Source organism: Venturia canescens, chromosome 8 (assembly GCF_019457755.1).
Source record: "Venturia canescens isolate UGA chromosome 8, ASM1945775v1, whole genome shotgun sequence".
NCBI classification, from domain to species: domain Eukaryota; kingdom Metazoa; phylum Arthropoda; class Insecta; order Hymenoptera; family Ichneumonidae; genus Venturia; species Venturia canescens.
Genome location: NC_057428.1, coordinates 19,917,535 through 19,934,365, shown reverse-complemented (window position 1 = coordinate 19,934,365; position 16,831 = coordinate 19,917,535). Strand labels below are relative to the sequence as shown.

General features: G+C 49.1%; 1 protein-coding gene across 12 annotated transcripts in view; it reads left to right on the top strand.

Annotated features, from left to right (window-relative positions):
• The window catches only part of Lar (tyrosine-protein phosphatase Lar), a 181,452-nt gene that overhangs the window by 96,079 nt on the left and 68,542 nt on the right, over positions 1–16,831 (top strand). For 10 of the 12 annotated variants that reach the window (XM_043426845.1, XM_043426846.1, XM_043426847.1 and 7 more), the window contains exons 4-6: positions 1,303–1,341; positions 8,176–8,307; positions 8,435–8,593. In XM_043426845.1, coding sequence (XP_043282780.1) covers positions 1,303–1,341; positions 8,176–8,307; positions 8,435–8,593 — 330 coding nt within the window. The remainder of the gene's footprint in view (positions 1–1,302; positions 1,342–8,175; positions 8,308–8,434; positions 8,594–16,831) is intronic. The other 2 variants (XM_043426852.1, XM_043426851.1) reach the window with 1 other exon arrangement.

Genomic DNA, 16,831 nt, shown 5'->3' with positions numbered 1-16,831 from the left:
ACACGAGCGAGCGGTCATATCGATCGCGCGCGCGCGCGCGCTCTGCCAAAGTAGCAGCAAAAACATAAGCGTTTCGCATCAATAGAAAAGTCGAGTGAAGCATCGTCCGAACGGTTGGGAATAAAAAATAATATTCCCCAGCTGGAAAATAAGTGCTCGCCGCGCGACGTTGGTTACCGCCGTTGGTAAGGCACCGAAGCACGCTTCTCCCACAGATCACAATCACTTGACTTTATGAGGCAATCACGCCGCGGGCTCCATATAGCTTTCAACACCCCCTCGGACTCGTCCGCGCACCTATATACGCCCTCGCAAATGTGCATATACCCATTTGGGCTATACACTTTCTGTAAGTGCTGGTACGTACAAAGGCGCCTCTCCCTGGGAGAGAGCGAACCGCGTCATTCGCACCACGACTTTCCAGGTGGACATTACGCCTCGGCTCCTTCTGTGATAAGTACCGTAATTTTCCTCGCCATTCCCAGTAAAATGGCTCCGCAACACGTATGCCCGTTCGTGAATAGTCAAGATGGCACCGCAACCGGCTGGCGAAAGATACAGCGATAAATTATTCCTCGCGTCGCGTTATACTTCATAAAATCTGTGCCCGCTGCCGCTCCCCGTGTCCGGATGAAAGCCGCTGGATTTTTTCGTGTCTTTTTTCCTTTTAAACTTATTGTCACAGGGCACAGCGTTGCTGCGGCAGACCGAGCGCCGCCTTTCTCCGCGATCCTTTTCGTGTTCTCCAGAAATGAAAATTTGTGTGTTGAATATTCCTCGAGGGTCCGGATCCCTCGGACGAGTCCGGGTCAACATGCCCTCCTCGCGTAAAAGCTTGCCGAAGCTGCGTGCCCTCGACATTCGCACGAGAGAATTAAACGTGTGCACATATGCGAGAGAGAGTCGACATACTGCGGTAGCACAACGTGCTAACGAGACATATAGCTCCAGCCTGTGAGTAATAGATCCACATTACCGCGAGTCTCAAGCCCCTCAGTTGTTCTGGCAACTCGTGACGTATTGCGCCACGATACCCTCGCCGACCATACGCGTTCGCCCTGGCCAACCCCTGGCCTCCTGTAATGAGCCAACATTATGCTTTATCTTGGCACTATTGCCTCGGCTACGCGGAAAGAAAACTTCCTTCCCTCCGCTCCACTCCCGCGCGAATAAATCCACATCGAAACTGCGAGATTCTCCTCGTGGATGATTAAGCTGCGGCCTGTCAGGGCTGGAAAGCCTTCGGCGGGTTCGAACGTCGCGCGGCACCCGTACGAGCAAACTCGAATCTCATCATTTCAGGAAACATCAGCGACTCACAGTTCATCACGTACATGACAAGTAAGTGCTACTACCAAAATACGATGAAATACAAGAAAATTCAATTTTTAAGCTCGTTCTTTCGTAATGTGATTTCGTACACTATTTTATTCTGTATTTCCTCTTGAATTTTTCATGCTCTCAGTGTCCACAGGAAATGAGCCACTTTCCACGATGCTGCCGATGTAATATATGTCACTCGTTTAACACGATATCGTTTCTGTTAATTACATATTATTTATTTGTAACGTTATTCACAGGGAAATATCAGTAATTTGATAGCTAATTGATAATAAGCTATCATTAATTCTTAATGTTATTAATTCACTTGCTAACACGATAAAACTCGAGGCATATTTTTATTTATAATCTTTCATCTGTTGGAGAAATGTTTAAAGTTTAGTCCTCGGAGTGTGTGTGTGTGTGTGTTTCAACGTTACAACTGTCTCGCCGATTCGTCCTGTTCCGATCGTAATCTTAATAAACATGCAAGTATACAATTGGAGAATGAGAGACACGCGACGTGCGCAAATTCGGGACATTCGCAGCGCTCTTTACCATCGAAATGAGATGTAAATGAGTACGTCACGAAATCCTCCCATAATCTACAAACTTTGCTGCGCCGGGCCATTATATCCTTCAAATTCCGTAATACATCACCGGTTTAAAGTCATATTTAAACAAAATCTCGATGCGAATACGTGCAAGTATATAAATTGCAAGGCAAGCCCTCTCTCTTTCACTCTCTTCGTTCGTTCGAGCGTGAGATTTTTTTCCAGCCAGCAGAGAAGGGGCTGCAAGAAAGCGGGGATGAAAAATAAAGTTAAAAATTCGTTGCGCTCTAATATACGTGTTAAATCGAAAAATTTTATGGGAGCTATTTTTCTGCCGAAGCTCGCATGAATTCTTTCATAATCGGATTGCGCGACTCGTAGAGAGTAAAGCGGATAAGAGGATCGATGAAAGTAGGTGGGAGGACGAAACAGAGAGTGAGCGGGATGGAAGAAGCGAGAAAAAACGGGGGTGGGAGCGATAGAATTGCGAGCGCAAATAATCGAGAGGGCAAAGAGGGCGCGGCGATAATTGGAACGTACAAAGCTTTGTTTCGTACCAACAAGTGAGAGTGCAACATATTCGTGAGCGAGGAGCAGAAGGTGACGAAGGGCCATGAGCAAACTTTATTTTTCCTTCTGTATTATTCTTCGGCTATGAGAAGGGAAGAAAGATTAGAGAAATAAAGAGAAATGGAATAAGAATTGTTCGTTTCTGGAGTAGATTCCTTTGGGGACTTTGCGCGATGGTTAGAGCTGCAGAAATAGCGAGATCCTGGTGTGGCAAATCGCGTACCTAATACATCTTCACCGCCAGAGTGGATGGATATAGGTAGTAAGTACCTGTCCCATCCTCCTCTCTTTCTCTCCCTCTGTTGCTATTACGAACGTCGAGTGGTATAGTGCCGTCGCGGCTGAGCTCGCCTGGAGGCTCTTCCTCGCTGTGCTCGGTCCTTCCTATAGCACTCCGCGACTACTTATTTAGAATATTGCCAGCATACATCTGCATAAATTGAGTGCAGGCCCGCTAGCATTCTTGTTTCGCGTCGCTCCCGACTGTCCTATTATATACTCTATGCAGCTATTTCTCCGGGCGCGCGCGCGCGCACGCGGCGTCGGTGTTGGCTCTGGTTGAACGATGCAGAAAGGCCTATATTTTGATACGAAGCTCGCGCACATTTGGCTTCGTCATCACACCGTGCCAGTTGCTGAACCAGTAATGCTCTTTTTACTCGTTCTATATAAACACAGAGCTCGCGGCACAGCCTCCGGGGTATCAATGCCGCGAGGGGTTGTGCAAGAACACACCCTGTTTCGAACACCGCGTTAAACACGACCGACGCGGGCGGGCTTCGTCATCGCTCAGGATTCTGACATTCCACTTTTTCCCTCGAGCAGCAGAGCATCGAACCTCACAAATTCATTTTTTCTTCTCTCTCTCCCTTCTCCATTCTTTCTTTTTTCTTCTTCCTGTTTTCAGCTATTTTGTAAAGCTAATCCAGAGAGCTAGTTAAAGTGAGTTTCTTCATAATGAAAAAGATGCATGGCGGAGCCACGAATAATCGAGCCGGCCACGCGTAGCATAAGGCTCTTCAAGCTGCCAGAGTGGGATTTCTCACAATGCTGAAATACATATTCAAATTGAATTATCCGGGCTACCAGACACGTTGATTCAAAATGATTCGACGGGCCGGCCCCTGTCGCACCCTTCTACCGCTTCAATCCTCCGCTCCTGGCTTATCAAGCCACACGAGCCTCTCTTTCTCTCTCTCTCTCTCTCTCTCTCTCTCGTCCACGTATCTGTATGCATATACATTTATTTTAGTGCTCACCTGACTGATGGAAATTCCAGGTTCAACCAGAAGTTGGTTAAACGCAATTGCTTTGCATACGTATCGAAGTCGACATGATTCCGTGGGAAGTGTTGGCCTGTCCCATCGACGCGGTTATCTGCCGAGTTTATCGTAGCTATAGTTTTCTCGCGCGTCATCTGGCGTTTCTATTCCATTTTGGATTTGGGCTTGTGCCGCTGTGGGCGCGAGGCGCGCGGCACACGCACACACCGATCTTGCAGTACCTCCAAGCGCAAGATCAATTATTAGCTTCCTTGCCGAATGGTATTCCGATTGGATTGCATTAATTGAATCGTCAATAGAGGAGAGTACAACAATATGGGGATTCGTACAAAAACAGATGCGGCAGAGGATTTGTGTGCGTTAACGGGGATCGAAAATCCATTTAAATTAAATGAATGTTTGACATATGAGTAGACGCGCTCGTTCAGCGGAGGCTTCCCTTCCGCGTGTGCATATCCACATCCGTGAATGTGTCCGCACGCCCGCCCTTTTATTTACGCCAGAGTGTAAGTTGGCGCGCGCCCGCGTCGCAAAGCTCCGTTGCCGATAGCAGGGGCATATCGCTAACAAATAAGCATTGCTCTCGCCTCCCTTCGCTTTCCGGCAATCGACGTATAACTGCGCGATCAAGCCTCGCATTATGACGCCTCCCTGTATACAACGCATTCAAGTTGCACTCGCTCGAGCAGCGATCCGCGTTACCGCTCCAACGACTGAAATACGAATAAGGTAGCAGTGCAATTATTTATGATAAATCGAGTGCTGCTGTCGCAGTGCACACTCTCTCGCAGTGACGTTGCGAAAACGGCGAATTGCGCGTCCCACGTTTCACATGACTGGCAAGCCAACCGAGACGATCCCAGTTTGCTGACGCAGCGAGCTCATCATACGTAACGGGAGGGGGGACGAGATAGCCACGTTTACAATCAGCAATGCACCTCTGCGGTGCAACGTGTGCGAGAGAGCTTGCGGACTCGTGCCAACCGAAGCCTATTGCCGATCGAATATTTCACGCCTCCGTCTCCCTCCCGCGTCGCTGTCCATCCTGCTCTCGCTCTCCTTCTCCACCCCTGAAAACAAGCCTATATCGTTTACCATCGTCGCCCTCGAATTTCGATTAAAATCAAACGAGTCCCTCGTACACGCGCAAACGGGGGCGGCTGTTCCGCATGCGAAATGAAGTCTCGCAAACGCGGTGAGAAAATTCTCGGTAGGTGTATATGCCGTTGGTACACAAATACCGGAGCTACTCTCCATTCCGTACGGTCCAATGCTATAAATAATCGCGCGGAGGGGCCGTTTTTTCTCGCTGCCGGACGCACGAAGCAGCGGAGCATATTTGAAGACAGACCGGACGATTGAATCGAGTGAAATTCCTCACCGCGAAATTGCAAACTGCGACGAAGCCGGGGCGTTACAAACTCAATGATTCAATCGATAACGAGCGAAACTGCGCGATTAAAAAACGCTCGGGCCGCTTTCTCCGGAGTCCACAATCGCGTAGCTTAACCCGCGCAAGCTTATTTGCCTTGCGGAACGAGGCGTTTTCCACCGACCGAATACACGAACGTCCGAATTAACGAGGCTTGTCTCCGGTCTACCGTGCGCACAATAATTCCATTAAAAAGTAAACTAGTAACCAAAGAGAACCCCCTTTTCCCGGGTGTTGTTGTCTCGAGCATAAAGCATGTGCGAATGCGTCAAGCGCTTATGAATAACGTTGTTAGGATGATGCTAAATGATGAAACATCGCTCGGACGGATCTCTCGTCGCGAATATCATTTGTACGGGTGAGGAGAAAAGAAAGCGAGAAAGAGTCTGGCCCGGGAAGCTCGAGGAGGATGGGAAGGGAGCTAAAGAAAAAGAGACGAAGCGAGTGGCCCGCGTATAGATCCGAGTCTCTGCCGAGAGCGCTTGTTGCACTCGACGAGCACGCTTTTACACACATCGGAACGAGACTCGGGACATTCATTTTGCACGCAGCTCCGCGCTCTGTTTGTTCTGGCTCGGCATCGCACTCGCAATCTAATTTTCACCGGCGTTTAATCTTTGTGTGCCGGTTTTCCCGGCACCCCTCCGTACCCTCCTCGCCGCGGTACTCCCTGGAACACTCGTGGCTCGCCTCCGCCCCCGCTGGGCTGCCACCCTTCTCATACCTTTCCGGCACGCGCACGGCCTTTTTTTGAATGCCTCGCTCCCTTTGGACTCTCGTCGTGTGCGCCCGGCGCCTCGCACGCCCACGTGTGTTACTTCCCCTTCGAAAGCAGTTTCTCTCTCTCTCTCTCTGTCAATGCCCGAGTCTGCGTGCCTCGCACTAATGCACGAAACTCTCTCGCGGTCTTTTTCTCTTCCACTCCGCGTGCAAACCTGCATAGGTATGTATTCCTGGTCCCGCAGGAGTTGGCTCGTTTCCTTTCTCACGCACGATTCCGAATGCCGCGCGTGTGGCAGCTCGTTGCAATTATTTCCATCCTGTTTGCCGTTTGTCCCGCGCTCCTGCCTTCGCTATGTATTCCAACGTTTGTAACCCCCTCGCACAAACGCTCGGCCCGTTAATGCCGGCCGGTTGTCTGCGCCCCCGCCTCGGCGCTGCCCTTTTTCCCCCAGTTTTATTTTATTCTATTTTATTTTTTTCTTTCACTTCTCTCCACCGGCCCGGCACTCCTATTCTTTGATTTAACAGAGACCGTTGCGGGGGATGCACAGTTGCGTATAAACAATTTGATTTCATCCTACGATCGTCCCGCGCCCACCCTTTGTTCGAGCCCGCGACTCGTCACGAGAGCCACAGACCGTTTTTTTTACAAGCTCCACCGTTACGAGCCCACTAATGTGGATTCTTATGGCCTCGTGTGTGATTAAAATTTTTCACTTTTTTCAACGGAAAGGGCTCGGTCACCGTTTTTTCAGCATACGTGCCACGTTCCACAAACCCTTTTTGCCTTCTCACGCCTAATTTATCTAGTTATTCTAAAAATCTCTTGGAAAATTTTAATCGATCCCACTTCGGTGACCAGAATTCGACGCATTATTGGGCTCCATACAGATCGATAACTCGCTCATTAATTAATCACTCATTATTGCAACGCTCCGCGCGAGCCTCCTGAAGGATTATTATGTTTCTTCTTTCAGTTCAAGGGCTCGCTTATACCTCGCACTAATGAAAATAACGAGTATACTTGGCAAGTGAAGCAGTATCTGGTTAACTTGGCATTTCAACATTTCACATGCGCTGCTAGCTCGTTCTCGAAATATATTCAAAATGAAGCTTATTTAAACTGCTGATTATAGCGTTACGGAAATATTCCTCGCTTGCAAGCAGGTAGTTTTGACATACGGTGTACATTCGTGGGGCACACGCGTGCGGGGGTCGGTTCATAAACGCTACAGCTATAAACGAAGAACATATTATTTGGGAAGCGCCGTACGGATAAACTGAATTCCGTATATTATCGTATTAAACGAAGGCGAGCATATAATTATCGAGGAACTCTTGTTTTTTCGGAACTTTCGACAGGGGTTTTCGCAGCTCGCGTTCGAATAGGTGGAAGCTCTTTAATTCGTCGATAAATTATAATGGAGAGCGGCCGCGGCAGGTGCGGTTGATCCGTCGAACGGCCGCTTCGCCGAAATAAATATTCTATATTTCGTAGTACTTTAGCGGATGAATCACCGGTTGATAATCGCCTGGTATATAATGTAGAACGACGAGAGCCCCGCAATCCAGGCATTCCGTTAGCTCGTACGGTCCTCTCTCTCTCTCTCTCTCTCTCTCTCTCTCTCTCTCTCCTACGAGGGATGCTAATTTTCCCTCATTTTCGGGAGCATGCTTTTCGCTTAATCCCGAAATCCCATTGGCGGTCGCGCGTTACATTTTCCACTTGCTCGCATCAGCAACAAGCCTCGGTGTATCGATGCTCGAATTTTCTATAGAGTTGCAGCCCCGAATCGATTGGCTAAACACTCCGCGTTTCGGTATCCCCGATTAATAATACTATCTGGCCTACTATTTTCAATGTACCTAATTACATTCGCCGAACTTTTACAACTTTGCGTCCACGCGACTCATTTCACATCGATTTTCTCTCACGCTCGTACATTCGCTCTGATGAGTTTTGAATTAACGCTATTAACTCATGCTCGTGGATAACAGTTTGTAATTTCACGCGGTTCGTTGCGCGATTTTCAATCGTGAGAAGAAATAAACGCTCGGGATCGCGAGCAGGACTATCGGTGATGATTGTGGGAAGGATTCGATCGCGATCTCGATGCTGGATCGGGATCGAGTCCCGATCTTCGGCGAGGACAAACTTGCATTTGGGACGCCCGAAAAAAGCTTTGTCGAAACTTTCTTTCAGGCGATTACGCAAATACGGCGAGAATCTGTTGGCGAATCCGAGATGCGAATTAACCGAAGTGACGTTTCGCTCGTTTATTTGTGCCACCAGGTCCACCGAAGATTCTCGTGAGGCCTCGTTCGCAGGAGGTCAAGGCCGGGGGGATCGCCAGTTTTTATTGCAGTTCCCACGGGACTCCGTCGCCTCAAATTCATTGGCGGAAGAACGGCAAGAAATTTTCTGGTGAGTTGTTGAAACTTTGGATCTCCGCGATCCAAGTTGAATTTCGATCGAGAGTCTTTTGCCGCTCTCGCTACAAGCTGAATCGGGGATGATACATTTAATTGGATAACTTTAATGCTCCATGAAGCATCGCAGTCACGATACTTGACGCAAACGTATCCGAACGGAGCTCTGCTCAGGATCAATCCAGTGAGATCGGGCAGGGACTCGACAAATTGGGAGTGCGTGGCTGAAAATGGAGTCGGGGATCCAGTCACGGCAACTGCTCAGCTCACCGTCTACGAAGGTAAGTTTTTACTTTTTTCTTCCTTCGACAACGTTACTTTTTCTCTTGTGCGTGCGTGTGTGTGTGTGTGTGTGTGTCAGCTCTGTTAGCTCGTGGGACCACGTGAATCTCTGCGACTCAACAGAGTCGACAAATCTTCTGGGAGGGGAGGGGAGGGGGGGGGGGGGGAAATGCGAAAGAAAAAAGGAAACGTAGCAGCTGGTAGTGTCATCGAGGCGCGAGTTTCACGTATCACGTTCTCTCCTCGCGAATCTCGCCAGCGAGTTTCCCTAACTTTTTCAAGTTTCTTTCTCGAGAGTTATCGCGCATAAGCCTCGAGAAGAAGCGATCTTTTTTGCCACCCTCTGTGAATATGATCGTGATCGACCATTTCTCTCTCTCTCTCTCTCTTTACTTTCCTCCCGCCTTTTTTATATCGTTCTATAGATAAACTCATCTCGCCGAAACCCTCCCCGCTGGCGTCGCACTCTATTTTAACGGATGGACGAGCAGGTTAATGGTGCCCAGTCGGGCGACCAAACGGAAAGCAGTTTAATGGAAAAGAAGTAGCCCGGATTCCGTAAGGATTCGTCCGAGAGCTGCCAGCCGTCCTGTACATATATACGCGTCCCGGTTTATATACATATAAGCATCGCAGCTATTCTCCGGGCGTTTCGCGCGGATTCACATTCGCGGAGAAATTTTGTGGCGTGGCTTAATTGCTTTCTCCGACTTTTCATTCAAATTAAGGCGATAGGTCATGCTTAAGTGTAAAAGAGAATAAAAAAGGCGATTGTATATAACGGCAGGCGGGGGCGGGAGGAGGAGCCACAAAGAAATAGGGCAAAGCCCGTTCTAATTAATTTTCACTCTTCGCGCCTCGTTCTCGCTTTCTTTTTCAGCGTCTATGAAACACTTTTCATAAGATTTTTGTTTTTTCTCCATGAAAAACTTGTCCCGGCCGATGTCCGCGTGAAAATGTTGCTCCGCCGAAACGTTCGGAGCTTCCAATCTGCCGAATATCCTCGGCGCATAAAGCTCGTCATAAGAATTTAATTTTTATGGAGTAGAACGACGCGAATGAGGGATGCCAGTTGATGGGTAATTGCAGTAAAAGTGACAGTGGGAAGCTCGTGACGCTTGATAACGAAACACTGTATCGTTGGCTGAATACGCGGCCGGGAGGGGGGCTGAAGGAGAGCGGGATGCTTCATTTTCAAATCTATATGTACATGTTTGGGTAGATCGGAGTTGCCACGAGGCCGATTGATCGGAGTTACTACCGGCTGTTTTGTCTTTCGGTCTGGCGTTTCCCCTTCAGCACCGTTTTCGCATTGGCGTTCGACGATCCACGTTCGCATTCATCGGCATTCGGGCCATTAACCGGACGAAACGTAAATTGAAACTCATGCAGCCGGCGCGCGTTTCCTCCCTTTTCTCCACCTCTGCTCTATGTAATCTGCCTCGCTGGCGAGGTGCCCTGAAAATCGGTCACCCTCCCTCCCTCCCTCCCCTGCAAGCTCGGTCACGCTGTTGCTGCTACTGGTTTTAATTAATCCGAGGGATCCGTAATTCGACGTCTATTCCTAATTATTCACCACGTGAATTGCCTAACGGAAATTCTACACAAGCATTTGGGCTCTTCCCTCATTCCTGCACGAAATATACACGCGATTTTACCTTACCGAATCCGTTCATTAATCGACATATTCCTAAAATAATCTCTCGAACCCTCGTCAACCACGAACGTTTCGTGCGATTCCGCGTAAGAAATAAACCAGGCAATGCCTCCACAGTCCGATTTATTCTCATCCGACACGGAATTCTCGGAATATTTTTCAATTTTTTGTGCTCAACGTTGTTTTGCATTATGAACTAAGACTACAATAATAGAAAGTGGGTCATTGATTTTGAGCGGCAGGATCGACCGCGTCCCCGAACGACCCGATGACGGAAATACTCTCGTAAAAACGTCGTTCCCTTATAGTTTTTACAGATGAGGCGAATTATGAATAATTCGTGAGGCTTTTCTGTCATCGATTGACGTCAATTTCCCGAGACGCTTTAGTGGCTGCTGTTAATCGTTGCTTTCCGTCTAAGGGTCCGAGTGCCTTTGAATTTACGACGAGAAGTAGCTATTTCTGGTGAGATTACCGAGACAGAAATGAAGAAAAGATGTTTCGTTTGGTTTTGTGTCGGGGAAAAAACGTCCAATGTAAGGATTCGCGGACGCGCATTCCATTTGACGCTCTCACTAATGAGAAAGGCAATAATTCGTGAGCGTTGCATTGTGATTAAACGAACTAATGGTGGAATGATTGAGAAATATCTCATGGCATCGGCGCCCGTTTCTTTTGCCAAGTCGAGGCTATGGAGTCACTGTAAACGAAGAAGAAGAAGAAGAAGAAGAAGAAGGATGAAGAGGAGGAAGGAAGTCGACAGCGACGAGGCCGAGGCGAGCTAAGGCGGAGAAAAACAAGTTCGACGAACCGTTAATATTAACAGCAGCGTAGTAATGCGAAAGTAAACCGTTGATGGTGCGAGGGGACAATATTTATCCAGGAGAGTGAAGTTGAGTCAGCCGAGCTAAGAGGGGCGAAGGGGCATTGAGGGATTTCTGTTTCAAGCTTGAACTCTTTTGTTTCGAGCTGGGGCGCTTTCTTTAGGAAAAGCAGGGCGAATCTCCTTTCGCCTGGCTTTCTCCTTGGTTGTAATATAAGTCCGTCTCACCCTTGCTTTCGTACAGTCTCGGCCACGAACCTGCCCCACCCGCCGCTTGCCTCGCGCTCGCTCGGGCTCGGTGCACGTCAGCGCGCGGGGTCCGCCGCCACCGCCGCGCGTCAGCCGTTGTTTGTTTTCTGCTTTTCCTCTCTCGGACCACTCAACCGACGCTCGTTGCTTCAGAGACCCCGCTGTTCCTTCGTCCGTTCCGCCCCCCTCTCGCGCTACTTTGATGCAGGCTGCGCGCTCTCCGCGAGTCTTCTTTACGGCCGAATTTCTACCTCGGAATGGCGAGAGCATCCGCGGCCCTGTCGCGCTTCCTCCGAACCGCAACGCACTGCTGAGGGGAGGAAAAAGAGACGTTTGTAGCGATTGACAGAAGGCGATCGTAGCTCGACGCTCAAATCCTTGCCGCCACTGATTTAACAACAAGAACGAAAAGAAGGAAAAAAGCCACCACGACGGAGTCGCAGATCCCAGTGAAACAGGAAGGAAAAACGACGACGAGAAACCGGGGACGATTAAAGGCAGACTCGGTAGCAGATAGAAAGAAAAGGGAGGCCAAAAGTTTCGAGTCTTCGAAGAAGTAGCGTCGAACGATCACGTCGAGTCTCCGGGGCTCTGAGATTCTCTCTCACAAGTTGAGCCAAGTACGAGCGAACGCGTGAGAGGAGAGAAGGAGAGGAAGCGATACCGAACCAGCAAGACCAAGAGCAGATGACTGCAAGAAAGAAGGACATTCCGGATGACCCAAGAGAGAAAGAGAGAGAGAGAGAGAGAGAGGAAAAAAAAGTATGAGGGCCGAGAGAAAAAATGGGTAAAAAAAATAAAAAGTAGTAGAAGAAGAAGAGTCAACTTGGGAGAAAAGTTGCTTGTTCGAGGAACGAGGCAGGGGGGCGAAAGCAGTGAGCCCGACTCGGCTGGATGGGACCCTCTCGCAGCGCACAAAGTATAAAGGAGGAAGGAGAATTTAATTTGGCCGAAAAAGCGCCGCCTTAATTAGCAATTAATTGGCACATAAATTAGCCGCGATTTTTCGGCTACCGGGAAAGAGTTTTTGCCGCAGATACCGCAGGAAGCCGAGAGATAGTTGCTTCCCCCCCGAAGTTCGGATGCCGCGCCACTTCCCGAATCTTCTCTTCCCCCGTTGCCGCGGAGCGAGCAACATGACTAACAGCGGTTCTGGCTCGTCCCCCGATAAGAAAGCCGCTCTATGGAGTCGACAACTATTTCAGCAATTTAACTTTTGCACCGAAGCCTCGCGCCAGCATCAACGCCGCGCGACGTAACTCTCTTCCTTCTCATCGCTGCAGAAGGCGCCCCGACGACGTTACCCAAGAGCCTTCTCACTGCCGCCAAACTCCCCGCAACGACATCCGAAAGCTATCTCTTCCTCGAAGACGGACAAGCCGCGGGGTGATAAAGTGTCGCAGGAGGCGCCTTCAACGAATGCTAAGTCCTTCGGCAAACACTACTTCACCACGCCGCCAGACTTTTCTTCTCTCACTTTTTTTCCTACTCCACTTCTACTTCTTATTTTCGCAGCTCGCAGTAAGCGTGACATCTAGACAGCCGATCCCTTATTCATCGACCCAATATTGAAATACCCGATCCTCCGGCACTGATTCTCCTGGGCCAACCTGTGGATTCTCAAGGCTTCGAGAGCGTCTCTCTTTCACCAGTCACTCACCCCCTTGTTCTCCTCTCTTTACGTCTGTCAAGGCGAAGAAAAATCTGCCCCGAAAAAATCGATTTGGTGAAAAACGTCTCTCACTTCGTTCCCGCCTCAATCATACGTGGCACGGACGACTGGGGAAAATGGTTATTCCCACTCCGCGTGAAAAACTCGCTCCCTTCAGCAGCTCCATAAAACGTCTGCTTATAAACTTATTATGCATGAGAAAGAAAATATTCAGCGTCCTCGCACTGGCCCACGAACTCGAGACCTCCAACCAAAGTTTCCTTCAGTGATGAATTCACTCGGCGAATAAACTCTCCCAGCTCCTTTTTCCTCTCGTAATCATACGAGAATTTAATAATGGATGTTCCACCTCCCAGTTGGACAAAGCCCTAAAACTGTGCCAGACTCGAGATGACCGATCTCCCGAACAATCATTCCGCTCCCAAAAGTCTCCAAAGGCTTGAAATATGATCGAAAAAACACCGAGTCGATTTACCAACCGGTCGGGAATTCAGTCCGGTGCTGTCTACCGCACGGCAGCACCATTTTCTCTGGGGGTTTTCATCTCCGAGCTCGAGTAGCGCCTCCGAAGCTCCTTCCCCCCTCGCCCGGCCTCTCGGCCCCTCGCAAGCTCTTTTATTCAGCCCGACGATATTCCCTCCTGCTGCCAGAGCTACGATTCCTCACCTCGTTCCAACGAAAACGTGTTTCTACCTCGGTGCCGTCCGGTGCACGAAATTTCAGGACGTCCTCCTCGCTCTCTCTCTCTCTCTCTCTGTCTGTATCCGTGCATCTTGAATGAGTGGAAAAAATACTTTTTTCTCCGATCTCTCACGTGGGAATGAAAAACAGAAGATTCGGATGACGAAAAGCGAGTATCAGCATGAAAACAATAGCGGATTTGGGTGGATATTCCAGCCTCGCCACAATCCCTTCGAATAAAATGAACATCTCCGTTAGTTTACGATCAATCCAACCAACAAATATCCACACGAAGATCCTCGAGCTTTGCATCATCGCACCGCGACTACCAGCATCGCTCGGTTTCCCTAGATCAAAGAAAACCCGAGAATTCCCTTTCCAATTTGCCTGAAACGCTCGCGGACCATCGATTTTCCCAGATGCTCGAATATTCTTTTATTTTTCTTTCCACAACCAAACAACATCCCCTCAGTGCTTTTTGCCATCGATTAATTATATTCCCTCGTTCCCTCGGTTCGCGTAGGCTGCTCCCATTACGCCCAATCGTCATCACTGTTCGTCACATCGACATGAGATAGTTTTCGGTTCGATGGAGCTCTACGTGCTCCCTCGGTTCACCCGACCGGGCACTTCTCGAGATTCCGTACTTTACTATGCCATCTCTATGTTTGCACATGTATAATTATAGAGCTCCACAGTGTGGAACACGAGTTCATTATAATCAAGAGCAAATTCACTAGAGAGCCCCATGGTCTGATGTAGTCCGCATAAATCTGAGGCGGAAGTACACGCCGACCACGTTTCTCTCTGTAACGAAAATTCATGTTCCAAGGATCGACGTGATTTTTGAGTAATTCAATATTTTTCGAATTCCGGACAATCCGAAGGCGCGCTTCCTGCTTCGAAATCAGATAGGTTTTCCATGCCGCTCATTGGCGCAAGTTTCATTAGGAAAATGGGCGAAAAATCATGCGAAAAATGTCATTTTTTTTTTATTTAACTTCGAAAACCGATGTTTTCGATCCAGAGCACATTAGCATTCACTTTTTAGGAGTCCACTGACCCCCCGGCTGGCTCAGCACACAGTAATATCGAGTCTGAGGGCGATGCGCTCCATCAGACTTGGTAATCTCAATCAAAGTTCGACCACCGGACGGCAAATAGTGACCAGAGGTATGAGAGACGTGGCTTTGGCACGGAGTACACGTACTACCAGCCAATACCTGTCGTGACAGGGCGTCAAGAGATCGTTGACGCGATTCCAGAGACCACGATATTACGCTTTCCTATCATCGATTAGCCGGCGTCCTCTGATCCGTAGAATGTGTATTTTTCACTGGCTCGTTATCCGTGAGATGGAAATATGATAATTCGGGCCGAGCGGGTTCGCGGGGCTGTGCTTTTGACGCATAGAAATGTTGAACGAGTCGCGATATCGACTGACGGAAAAATAACGAGAGTCTCTCCATCGCCAGTTGAAAATTTCAGAGCCCACTTTCGATTCCTGACACGTTGATAATTTCATTCGTAAAGGCATATCCGCGAAGACGCTGGAGCTACAAAAGAAAATGTTCGACGTGCTCGTGGATGACGACGAGCGAGGGGGGTGCGCGGCCGAACGGCCGATGAAGTGGGTGGATAATCATATTCGATTAGGATCATCTTCGTGGTCGGAGCCTTTGTCCCGGACGAATGTTGGGGGTGGTGCGGAAGATCCGAGGGTGGTTAGCTTAACGCTTTCAAGCCTCGTCCTCTCCAGAGGCATTCGAGAGATCCTCTTCTCGTCTCTAACTCTCCTACGTAGATACTATTCTAGTGAGGTTGCCGCTATCACCCTCGCACTCTCGCCCCCATTCTAGCTCGCTTAATCTGAATCACGTTCCTCTACGTTGCTGGGCTCCTCGGTGGCGTCCTCTGCTCGCGCAATTCACATCGATCTCTCGGTGGTGCGGAGCCGAGAGCTCGAGACCAGGGGAGACTGTGTCATAACCACTTAAATTCGACTAATTGTAATCCAGTGGATGCGGACGCGTTGATTCGGATCTTGATTCGTTGGGTGTACGCGCGATCTCTGATCAGAGGCAATTCTCAAAACTTCCGGTCGCCCCGCGCTCGCGGTGTCAATGTTTTTAGACCGCCGGGCGTCTGGCCGCCGTTGGGTCGATGCGGAATGTGAGTGACGGAAGGAAACACGCTGCCATTGACGAGCCTTCCGAGTGGAATTGAACCGCTGTAAATTAGCGAATGTTTGCGGCTCTCATTTGCTTGGAAATAGACCCGGAGAAAAAGGAAACTCGATGGTTTTTAAAAAACCTCGTAGTTACAGGCTGCGAGCTCGCGTCCGTCGCAGTACGAAGAACGGCAGACACAGGCGAACCATTTGCCGGTGAACCGCGGGGAAATTCAATGGACTCACGGGGCTACCGATACTGTCAGTCTTCTCGCGGAGTCGTCCTGAATAGCCCGCTTGACAAGGAGCCGTCATAACGTCGGGCGATAAATTTGTTCGTGGAAAGTTGTACACGGCAAGGTACTCCCTCGAGAAAATATTTATTCAACGGGACCTCGGACCGTGGGCATACCCGAGCGGCGCACACGTGTGTTATCTCTCACTCCGCTCTGCATTGAGCTGAACTTACTACCACGATTCATTCGTATTGCTATAGAAATCGTTGTTGGCATTTGGAAACTTGCGGAGAATTCCAACTGCAGTTTCACTCTCTCATACTCTCTTTCGCCGCTCGGTAATACACAAGTATACATTGAGCACATAAAACTGTGTGCTTAATGTGCCAGTTCGTACGTATTTTGAGTCGAAGAAACTCGTGCCACGTTTTTTACTGCGGAGGCATTTCACAGAGTGTACTTGGCAAAAAGATGGAGAGAGAGAAAATAAAAGAGAGTAGAAAGAGGGAAATGGAGGAAGAAAAAAATGTTGGAATTGGAAACGTTCGATGGGATAGGGACAGATAAGATGGTGAGAGAGGAAACTCGAAATAAGTAGCAATGTAAGAGAGCATCGTACTTTATACGGTTGCTCGTCGAGCCCGCATCTGCCACGACTCTCAAGATACGGGTAGTTCTCCGGCATCAATTATACTAATGGAGATCGGGTGGTCGGAGAAACTTGGTACAGCAGCAGCAGCAGCAGCAGC